This window comes from Pseudonaja textilis, chromosome 2 (genome assembly GCF_049901715.1).
Source record: "Pseudonaja textilis isolate UNSWEBS1 chromosome 2, rPseTex1.2, whole genome shotgun sequence".
Classification (NCBI taxonomy): domain Eukaryota; kingdom Metazoa; phylum Chordata; class Lepidosauria; order Squamata; family Elapidae; genus Pseudonaja; species Pseudonaja textilis.
The window spans coordinates 170,716,946-170,728,967 of NC_141991.1; the positions used below are offsets into that span (position 1 = coordinate 170,716,946).

A 12,022-nucleotide genomic window follows, 5' to 3' on the forward strand; every position below is an offset into this window, starting at 1 on the left:
TTCAAAGCAAGCAGGCATCTGATTATGCTAAACAAGAGAGAGAGAAAAACAGAAAATGTATGCGTGGTTGAAAGTCTCTTTTACGCACAAAGCAAAAATCATTTTGAATGCAGCCAAGTATCAGCGCCAACATTTGCTCTAAATTTTCAGACAGACGAAAGAGACATCACTCCATTTTTCTTACGTTTGGTAAGACGAAGGATATTTCACACACCCAAGGCATAATGTAAAAACTTATTCCAGGGATCATTCAGCCAAATCTTGTGATCAAAATGCAGACTGGAGGGCAGGAGCATTGAGATGAAGACACAGACTCCATTTTCAAGCACTGCCAGAGGATACTACAGAATAGGCTTCAGCGTGGAGCACAGTTGAGAAAAGCATCAAAATTTTGCTCCCTGCTATTTTTTTTGCGCTTCTGCCAGAAATTCCTGCAAAGCACATTTCATCTACCAAACCCAAGTATTATTATGGGCATTTTGCGACACTGAGCTGCAACATTACTATATGAACATTCCTTTGGTGTGTGTGTGTGTGTGTGTGTGTGTGTGTGTAAAATCAGTGTATTAGAATGTCAGTTACTTTTGTCACTGTATCATTCTCTGAACCTAGGTATTGTCTCTAGAGTTGAATCCTGGGCCTGAAGCTATAAAATTCCATCAAATTTTAATCAAAGGGTAATAGTACATTTGCCTGCAGTTTCATTTGGATGGATATGAACATCAATTCCAATTTCTAAAAAAAAAAAAAAATTAAGCTAGCCCATACTGTAATGTGTTGGAAACTGAAGTCCCATTATCACTAATCTGCGCAACCAATGGCTCTTATAATCCAAAACATCTGGAAAGTACCAGCTGTTTTGGGGAGAAAAACCTACTATCTCAAGAATTCAAAACAGTTTAGTCTCACTCTACTGTTAGCTTTTTATTACCTTTCACCTTGCCAAGAAGAAACAATTATCCTGAGCCCAGAGGTGTTCAAAAGGGAGATAATAAATTATTGGCTTTTAAATTATTTTTATATTTCATAGCATTTTATAAGACAATTTATATACTCTAGTGACGTAATGCTGGGCAAATAGAATATTGGAAGCCAGCTTTTTGATATATTACCTATCTTGTGTTATCTCTTTCTTCCATTTCTGAGCTATGCTACTGAAGAAATATCCTGTTTTATATTTTTCTCCTATGCTGTTTAAAATTTATAGAATTGAAAAATGGAAGAAAGACAGGGAGTATGTTCCAACAAGCAAGGGGCCAAGCCACTCCTTTTCTCACAAGTTGGTTGCAAAATCTAGTGCACAATGATAAATTGTATTTAATAACCCCCTTTAAGAGCCTTTTCATTTCTCAAATCCCCCGTTTTTAGGTTGGTTCACACAAATGTTTGCTTCATGTTTACTGTTGGATTCACTCATACCATATCTCTCTCTATTTGGTGTGATTTTAAAATATTTCTAATGACCAGTCATAAGTGTCTTCTCTTTTACTAGCTTCTTCATTTTCTGATTTTTCCCAGGTAAAAACTGAATTTAAAAGCTAACTTTGTGACATTCCACATGGCATCTGAAGACCATTTTGTATCCTTTTCTTCAATGCATTTTTCTTTTCAGCAAGCTATTCTTTTTCAGGAAAGGGAGCATATTAGAATCATTGTTTTTCAAGATGCTACAATTAATAATCTTTTGACTTTAATCTCTAAGGGGAGAGCACTAGATATCATCCAGAAGCAAGTGGAACCAAGGTCACAGGGCAAATTCAGGACAAAACAATATTCTTGTTGATATATTATATTGTAAGCAGAGTGTAGTTAGATAAGTTTGCTAAGAAGAGATTTTTCTACATTATTATCAAAGGAATCTATAGCTAAATAAACTTCTGTTACTGGGACGAGAAACATAAGGGCAGATTCTGCCATTCTCCATATTGTCTGAAACAGGAAGTAAAAAAGTTTCCTAGCTCGTTGTCCATGGCTGGAAAACCTACCTTAAAGATAGATTACCTTTGATATAAAAATAAAAGCAAGGGATTAATAAAGTGTAGCTATTTTTCAAGAAGAATGAAATCAAATAACAATTGAAGAATCATGATAAAAATCTTGCACATTTTAAAATTCTAGGTGATTTATTTTTTCAAAGTTTCACATGTCCCTAAAGAGCTCTGTTAAAAATAAGTCAAGTTTAATACCAAAAAAATACTGGTGTTTTTTTTTTTGTAAAAAACCTGCAGTATTTGAAAAACAGCTTTTGCAATGTTTGACTTTGGAATTAGCTAAGACATAGCATCAGCAACATAACTCATAGCCCACACTCCCTGTCTCTTAAAAGGAGGATGTCATTGCTGTGAATACTGGAATAAAAAAGGGAAGGGAAAGATTAATATCATCTGGTCATTTTTAATTACAAGCACAACTAGGATTATCTTCTAAAGTGAAAAGATATTTTCTATATACTTCAATCTCTATATTAGTCTTTATACATTTTCTTCAGAACAGAAATATTTGGCATTTGTTCATAAAACTATTTTTTTTATTTTCAACCCTCATCTTTGTATATGCACATACATACAAACAGAATCTTTTCTCAGATTAATTCCAGTTTCACTGTTGTAATTTAATGAATCTTGGAATTATAATTGAATGAGATATTATAGAGAGAAATCCAGGACCTTTCACAGATCTATAATTCTAAAATTCCTTTGAAAAGGATACTTTTGTTAACAAAGTAGCAGTTTGTCTGACAGTTTTTATAATAGTCCGGATTGTGTTTTTGCTCTTGAAAAAACAGCCAAGAACATTTTTAATATAAACATTGATGATCAAATACCTTTATTCAAACAATTATTAGAGAGAGAGTGTTTTGAAGATAATCAGGAAGGCTATGTCATCCTTATAAGGCTGACTTCCATGGAAATATGTAAAGAAGTCAGTCTTCTGACAATCTAGACCAACTCTAATCATTTCTAGCCAATATTGTTATAATGGTAACCCAAAATATCTAATATACAGCTTTGGGCTATACAAAGGGGAAAAAAATCCAAATTACATGATCTTGAAACAACCCAACGCAATTCAGTAAGCATCCAAAGTTTATTTGTTTATTAAATTTCTATCCTGCCCCTCTCACTGATACAGCAACTCTGGGTGGTTGACAATACGATAAAAAGTAAGAAGGTATTAGAAAACAAATAAAATTAGAAAAATTAAGCAGCAAAGCTAAAATCCAAGATGGGTGGCCTGGAGTTGGGGATCTTCTCTCTACCCCATCAATCATCCCCAATATAGCGCATCCTGATTGTGGCCGCAGGCCAGTTGGAAGAGCCAAGTTTTTCAGGTTCTTCCAGAAGGTCAATAGTGTGGGGGCAGGCCTCATCTTCAGTGGGAGAATATTCCAGAAAGCCACAGCAGAAAAGACTTTTCCCCTGAACCCTGCCAGCCAAAAATCCTTTGGCAGATGGGATCCAAAGTAGGCCGCTTCTGCTGGAACACGTGTAATAGGCTAGTGCCATCAGGGTGAGATGGTTCCTCAGATAGACTATATTGTCCTTAGCTGTCTTGTGGGCATGGTGCGTTCATTACTCAACAAAGCAACCCTAAGAAGGACAAACAACAAGGCTTCTACTTTTTCATCAAGAGGAGTTGAAAGAAACAAAGTTTTACCTTCTGCAAATAAAGCACAGTTCCTTTAAGGACAGCATAAAAGGTTTTCCATCCTCTCTTTCCTCGTGGAGCTAGGAAAACAACACAAACACACACAAAAAATATGCTTAAAATATTGTAGTTGTTATATAAATAATGTGCTCTTGTGGTTACGAAGTCTTTCTCAGTCCCCCTTTTCTTCTAAAAACTATTTTTGATTTAAAAAAACCAATAGAAACTAATATTTTTTGGGGGGAGAGATATTTAAAAAAGAAAACATGTAGAAAAAAGCAAAACAAATATTATTAAACATCATAAAAAAGTATTTTTTTAAAAAAAGAAGAGTATTGTAGGAGAAGCATAGTCCAAAGAAGCATCAGTACACAATAGGGACTTGATATTTGTCCCTTCCAGAAAGAAAAGAAATTAATATTCTTTTTTTTCCCTCTTTTCCTATATTTACCAGCCCTGTATTCACTGAGCTTCCTGCTACAAAAGTGTTCGCGGTGAACAGAAACATGTAAAAAATGAAGCAATGGAAAAGCTTTTCAGCCTATTTCAGGATTTGAGGGGAGGGTCAGGGTCTAGTCAGTAGTGGTTTATTTTGCCTCCTTCCTAGGATTGAGAGGGAAGGATGGCCAAGGTCCCTTACTTAGCTGGCTTTGTGCCTAAGCAGAGGAACTAGAATTCCTGGTTTGGGGCCTAATATTTAAATCAGGGGTCACCAACTGTGGCCTGGTACTCAGCTGCGACCTGTTCAGAACTGGGCCGCACACGCAGCTCCACTTGCGCGTGCAACTGCCACTCTCACGGAACCATCCCCTCTCCTCCCACCCTCGCTGCTCCACCAAGCCAGAAAGGTTGGGGATGGCTGCCTTAACCCCTGCACCAAACTGGCTCTCCCGGGCTTGAACTCAGAAGAAGAGCAACCTCCTCCTTTGAGCTCCGTCCCAGAGAAGCCTTCCCGCATATCTGTGACAAGCGAAATGACTGGAGGGGAACGGCAAAGCCCAGCAAAGGAGGAAGAACATGCAGCCGTGGGCTGATTCAACCTCTATTTCTTGGAGAAATTCTCAGGTGGGCTGCTGGAGCTTTTTCTCCCCTTAACCTTCCTAAATATTTGCACAGCTTTTCCCTCTGGGCTGCCAGATTCCCAGTTACTCTTCTAGTAGCGCCTTTTATTTACATTCCCAGTAGCAAGCAAAGAGGTCCAAACAATTGCGCATATTCAAGTTTCTGTATTGACCACTTCCCTCCCTCCTTCCTCGTGATCTCTTTTCCTTGAAAGAGTAGCTCCCTCTGAAAGACACTCACTCTTCTTTCCATCCATATCAGCATGGATTTTACGTGCCAGGAATCCGGTTTTGTACACAGCAGCATTGGGATCATGAGGAATATCCAGGAAAGGGTTGCTGGAATTGCCGATGCGACTGACAGATTTGTTTCCATTATCCTTCTCATCGGTGCCATCAGAAGGGGATTTCTTCTTCTCTTCGTCATCTCTAAAGCAAAGTCAAACATACGCTTCATATTCGCCGATGCTCGTTTTATTTTACTAATCAGATGAAGCAAAGGTGCATATTTTGTTTTAATTGCCTTTATTGACTGAGTAGCTGGAAAGCCTGATTTCGTGCTAGGGCCTGTGGTTCTAAAATGAGCAGAGACATTTCGTGTACATCTTATATTAAACCGCAAGCTATCTCATTAATTTCAGTGGGATGGTTTAGATTTATCTTTGGGGATAGGAAGCGGGACAGAAACCTTGGTATATCATTCTCATTTCAAGCCTTGGTGGAATCACCTTCAGCAACAAGGTGGTTTGTATTGAGGCTTTTGTGCATTTTAATGTGCTAGTTCAAGAGTTTTATATTTTAAATTACAGGGGGTGGGATGAGGACCTTGCAGTTCCTGATTTTCTGGCAAGAGCAGCTTGCAACAGCTGGACATTGTTGATCAAGGTTCAAAAAGACTTGGCAAAGACTCGTGTAATTGAGCCCTGGAGCTTCAAAGTATGGAAAATTGCCATCCTGCCCAGTGGATAAACTGTTCTGACCTACTGTCCCTATTGTACGTCAAAGTCCTTCAGCCTTTCCTATTGTCCTTTTCCTCTTATTGCCAGTAACAAGGAAATAGCCAGCCCTTCAAACCTAGATCAGATCAGAAAACAGGACTGGAATTATATTTTATTGAGATAGGCCTTAGTAACAGAACCTTGCAAGTTTGTCTACCTCTCGCCTTCCTTCTTCTTTGTACTCCAGGAGTTTTATGTCTGAGACGTTATAACACTCTCCTGTCTCTCTAAACATAAGATATTCCTTCTGCACCTGAAGGGCTTTGAATTCCTTCTCCAAGGTCATCTCCCTGGCTTCCTAACACAAATTAGTTCAGTGATTCTCAGACTTTTTCTTCTTCACCATGGGCCCCCTTTTAGTACCTTTTGTGGCCACAGACTCCCAAAACCTAACTCAAGATTTAAATCACAGCAGTTCTTCAAGCTTTCATGGACCCCCTGTGATGACACCACGCCCCCCGGGGTCCACAGACTACAGGTTGAGATTCAGTGCCTTAGTTCGTATTTATCATTACTCACTACTTCTTGGAAGGCAACTTTCTCCGATTCAAAGTTTGGCTATTGCTCCATTTTGCTCCATATAACCTGCAGATACTAGAATCTATTAAGCCCGTACGGTTTAATCTAATAAAAAGCAACCAGATATTTCCTCAGCCCTTGTTATACTCATGAACCTGTAATCAGCAAATTATATAGTAAGCTTCTCTAACCTAATGCCCTGCATGTTTACTGAGAGTACAATCCAAGTATTTAGTATACTGGATCCCAGAGTCTAGCATCCAGCTAGATCCCACCACTTAGCATACTACAATCCCTACACAACCAGTGGCACCAAGATGAAAGAATGTGCTGCAGATTGAAATGGGGAAATTGTACATTTGTTTTGCCTCTGAACTATGACTCCCTCTGCGCACCCTGTCCCACTATAACATGCACACACTGCTACCACCGCATGCAGCTTTGACGCAGCTGTGCAAAGCAAGATGGGCATTTTATCCCTTCCTCTCTGCTGAAATCTGTCACAGTCCAGGCGTGAATTAATGGAATTGATCTCTGCTTTATTTTTGGAACGTACCCTCGGATACAGATCATCTGTCAGTATCCTCAGACGGAAGGGTTCTAAATCAACACCCAGCCATGCAATAATTCCTCTGCATCTTAACTTTTCTTTCAAAACTAAAACCAAGGAACAGCTACTTACTTCAACATTCTATCAGCTTACACTTATTTTTTTTTCCCCCCAACCACTTGCCCTCAATCAAGAAAGGCAGTTTTGTTCTTTAAATGTTAAGATGTCCATAAATTATGCTGAACAGAAGGCAATTGGGCTTGTTTTTCCTTGAAGTCATTTCGCTTCTCATCTAAGAAGCTTCTTCAGTTTTGACTAAAACTTTTTGGATGAGAAGCGAAATGCCTTCAAGGAAAAACAAAGTCCAGTTGCCTTTTGAAAAGGCAACCATGACCGAGAATTTCCATAGACATGCAGAACAGAACCAAGTAATTTTATGAGTGTCATAAACCTATACAATCTCAGTCTCCTCCACAGCTTTCCATGGAAATCTTCAGATATTGCTTAAATTTAAATTCCCCTAAAGGCACGTCCAAGTTTCATTGATAGGCCAACTACAGCAGTACTGAGCTAGCAGAAAAGTGGCTCTTTCCATTACTCATTACTGCTGTTCTATAGAGGAGAATCACAAAAAAGCTATGCAACCAGAATAGCGTTTTTGTGGTTCTCCTTTGTAGAACAGCCATAGTGAATAATGGAAGGAGGCACTCTCCTGCTAGTTTGTTACTAAGCTGCATTTAGATGATCACCAAATTTTATCTGTCATCTTCTACTAGTTATCCAGCATAATATGCTCTGTTTTCTGTCCTACCATAAGATATTCTACAACAGTTTCCTGACTTCTTTCCTTTTTCTGATAATTCAGGTAAGTATTTCTAACACTCTACCAGTTTTCTTCTTCTTAATGCTTTCCTGCAAGTCTTCTTGCTTTTTGAATATCAACTATCATTGGTTGTAACCAGAATTGATCGAATAGCTTGTAGTCTGAACCTGACATGGGCTAAGAGAGAATGACTGACCCAAATCACCTTGCTTTCATGCCTAAAACGGGACTAGGTCTCACAGTCTTCTGTTTTCTAGCCTGGTGCCTTAACCAACAGACCAAAGTGGCTCACTTTATAATATCACCAGTATCCAAAAATAGCTGAAGCTCTGTTAGATGGTGTTACGATGAACCAAAGAATGCTTGTCCTTAATAAACTAATAAACCTCTTGGAGGGGTCACTCAGCTTCATCAGCCAACCGAGAGGAAGTAGTGGCAAAAAAGAGTGAAACAAAAAGTTAAATACCTAGATTAATCATGGAGAATGGACAGGGCTCAGTCACCAAAGTATGTCAGCTAATTTCAATAGCAGAGAAATGCTATATTGTCAAGAGCATCAGGTGATATTGGCAATTGGATTATGTGATCAATAGTTATCTGTATCTAAAGAGCAATGTAACTGTATTCACCCTATACTATTTATGTTTATAAATTACATTAGTCATGACTCTGGACAGCATATAAATTGAAACAGCATTAATTATAGTAAAAAGCCGAAAGAAGGTGAAACTCCAGAAACTAAATCTTTAATAAAATTCCCTCCAGGGCAGATAGCAGGTATTACAGGTCGTCCTTGACTTACAGCCATTTGTTTAGTGACCATTTGAAGTTACAATGGCACTGAAAAAAAAGTGATTTATCACTCTTTTTCACACTGGCCCTGTGATCAAAATTTGGATGCCCGGCAACTGGTTCATATTTATGACAGTTGCAGTGTTCCAGGGTCACTTGATCATCTTTTCTGACAAGCAAAGTCAACAGGAAAGCCAGATTCACTGTACAACTGTGATATTAACACAATAACTACACTGATTCCCTAAACAACTAATGGCAAGAAAGGTTGTAAAATGGGGCAAAACTCACAGTAACAACTGTCCTGCTTAGCAGTTTGTATTTTGCTTGTTAACCGAGGGTTACCTGTAAATAAATGTTAGATTTTAGAGGTTCCCTCTCCTGAACTGCTGGATTAGGGTTTTGGCCACAGTTGTGGTCATAAGTCAAGGACTAACTGCAGAAGGACCCCATCTTCAAGACCAATATAAAGGATGGCAATTCCGACCTCTGGGGGGATGTTGTTCCATAAGGCAGGGCAGGCCCTGCTACAGAGAAGTTAAGCTGCCCAGGTCCCACCAGAAGACCCTGTTTTAAAGAACAGGCCTGGAACATGCCTACTTCACCAATACTTACTGTATGGGCAGAAACAACGGGAAAAGGACAATCAGTCACATAATCAGACCTTATGCCAAGAACATCTTAATAGATTACAACCAGCATTGCCACTCAGTTCAGTTCATGTAGCAGAATTGTTAACATGTCCTATTGAGGTGCACCTATAACTGCTTGCATTGCCATATTCTGTGCCAGCTGTAACTTGCAAGTGGTCATCAAGAGCTGCCCTATGTAAACCATATTGCATTAGTCCACATATGAAGTAACTAAGGTATGAGGGGTTATGAGAAGGGATTCCCAGTACCAGGAATCACACAACTGGAGTTCTAGACACAACTGGCCAAAGGGCTCCTAGGCATAGCTACTGCCTGTTATAAAAGCAAAAGCTGTGAGTCCCAAATTACACACCAATTCGGTCTAAGGTAGTGATACTCCATTCAGAACTAAACCTAGAAGAGCAGTTGAACTGGAGAACCAGAACCAGAAAGCTATGCCGCCTTGTCCTGATTAAGCCTTAGGCTTCCCATCCAGACTCTGACAGTCTTCAAGTACTGGGACAATCACTTCTCCAGCCCAGGATTGAGATGTACAAAATAGATATTAGCACCACATATACAGTAGCTCGGTGGAACTCCACAAATCCAACTCAACCCTCCAACTCAACCTCTACTTGTTGACAATACCAACTGAAACCATCCCTGGAGGAAGAAGGAGAACAACTACTGCATGCTTCTCTCACTCCCCGATTCCAACAGACCGTTGAGAAGGATACCATGATCAATGATCAACAATGCATCTCAAAGCTGCTGGGAGATCAAGGAAAACCAGATCAGTTATATCACTATGATACAAATGCTACCATCAGTTATCAGCAAGTAGGATCAATACTGGTTGCATAATAAGTCCCATTCTGAAACTCAACTGAAGGAAGTTCAGATAATCCACTTCATCTCTGTTCCTCTGAAGTTGCAATCTGAACACCTTCTCAAACATCTTCCCTAAAATGGGAGGGTTAAAGACTGGATGAAAATTTTCTAGGACTGTTACTCTAGTGATTTATTCATTCAAGGATATATTCACCACCACATGAACTCTGTCACATGTCCCCTTCAGGCAACCTTAACTAACCAGGAAAAAAATGAATCTAAGGATAGATGGCTGGGTTAACAATCATGAAGATTATGTCAATTTCCCCAGGAACCAGAAAATCAATTGTTTCCTATCAAAATAAGTTAATGTCTTAGTCAACTCACATGGACTCACTCATTCAGAATTTTACTCTGAATGAATCCAAGTGACTTTTTACAATAGGAGCCTAGAATATTCATAATGCTCTTCTAGGTTTAGTTCTAAATTGAATATCACTACCTTAGACAGAATTGGTGTGTAATTGGTGTGCCTTGAAGATATTTCTGTGGAGTAAATTACCTGAAATCATGCTATTGTGACAATGTGATTCTTCATATGGACTCTTTCAAAGATTTATTGTCCTCCAATGGTACTCTGCATCAAGGGTCTCCAACCTTGGCAACTTTAAGACTTTAAGACTTCTGGGAGTTAAAAGTCCACAAGTCTTAAAGTTGCCAAGGTTGGAGACCCTGCTCTACATGTCTCTTCTGTTGTTTCATCTTCAACTTTTCTGGCCGAGGAATTCTGGGAGTTGAAGTCCACAAGTCTTAAAGTTGGTAAGGTGGGAGATCTTGCTCTACATGTCTCTTCTGTTGTTTCATCTTTCAGAGCTCCTTGGAAAACCAGAATTCCCATTGACAAATGGGGAGAAGGTGCATAGGAAGATTCCAAACCAAAGTCCCTCCTGCCCATCTATTCCTGATAGCAACTAAGACCCCAAAGTTCCCTGTAGAATACATCTGGGGCCATTATACGGGTTAATATAATTAACTTATCAGTCAGTGGAAAAACAATCATACTTTTCATGATAATGTCTTACAATGGTGTCTGCAAATATCTGAACTTAATGCTAGGACAGATTAAGATTGCTAGGAACTAATAGCCTCCCTATCTTCACTGCCAATCCAGCAATGGAAATCGAACAACTCAGGCAAAGCTATCACTGAGCAGCAAGAAGTCCAGTGCACTAGCAATAAATCCAACTGTTCCTCAAGCCCAATTTCAACCAGAGAGTATCACATCCAATTATCTCTGATGCAATACCTCAGAGAGTTGTTAAGTCTCCTTGAATGACAACTGTAGAGAGTGAGGAGGATGACCTTGATGGAGGTCTGCAAGCTATGTTACCAAAAGCAGCCAGGGATGAAACATATATTAAGTCTACAACAGACAGGAGAAAATTCGGAAAATGCTTGGACAGACACCTCCCTAATTCACTGAACTATGAGAAGGAAGAGACTCGACACAATCAGATTTTCAACATTCTACTAGCCTCAATAAGCATAGTTTTAGCATTTAGGATTTCCTAGTCTGATCTATCCAGTAGGGCTGACATTAACCGCTACTCCGAGCCCCATAGCCTGGCTTCATGGACACATTTCTAAGAATGGAACATCCCAGTCTGGGCCCAGACAGGCTTCTGGGTGGGAAACATTCTGACTCTGGACTCATATATGCCTGGTTGGCTGCCTCATCCAGATCATAGATTAGACAGCTTTGTTACAAATTCATCTAGCATTTAGCAGCAGTTGGAGGGCAGTAACACTGAGGATCTGGAGGCAAGACTTAGCATTAGGGCTAAACATCGTGGGTTGGAAATGTCAAATCTGCCTTCCCTGAGGGAAGTCTGCCTCTAGATTCCCTCTATGTGCCTTTCACAATTGAGACATTGCTGACTGCTGTCTCACTGCCACCGGTCCCCATTACTTCCTTTTCTCACAAGCCAAACATCATGAGATAGCTAATAAGCCTTAATTTAAACTCTTTGAAGGCTAGGATCTGTCAAGTTTTCCTAATAAGGAACTTATTTAAAATCAACAACTTTTTTAAAAAAATAATAACAATTAACTTTTCTTATCTTCAGGAGCAATTTTCTATTGACTAGAAGTATCTTGGAAAGAGGCAA

At 39.4% G+C, this 12,022-nt stretch overlaps 1 protein-coding gene across 7 annotated transcripts in view; it reads right to left on the reverse strand.

Moving 5' to 3' along the window:
- The window catches only part of PSD3 (pleckstrin and Sec7 domain containing 3), a 163,103-nt gene that overhangs the window by 9,974 nt on the left and 141,107 nt on the right, over nt 1–12,022 (reverse strand). For all 7 annotated transcript variants that reach the window (XM_026718552.2, XM_087926451.1, XM_087926453.1 and 4 more), the window contains 2 exons: nt 4,951–5,138; nt 3,658–3,728 (listed from right to left, as the gene is read on the reverse strand). In XM_026718552.2, the coding sequence (XP_026574337.1) occupies nt 3,658–3,728; nt 4,951–5,138 (259 nt within the window). The remainder of the gene's footprint in view (nt 1–3,657; nt 3,729–4,950; nt 5,139–12,022) is intronic.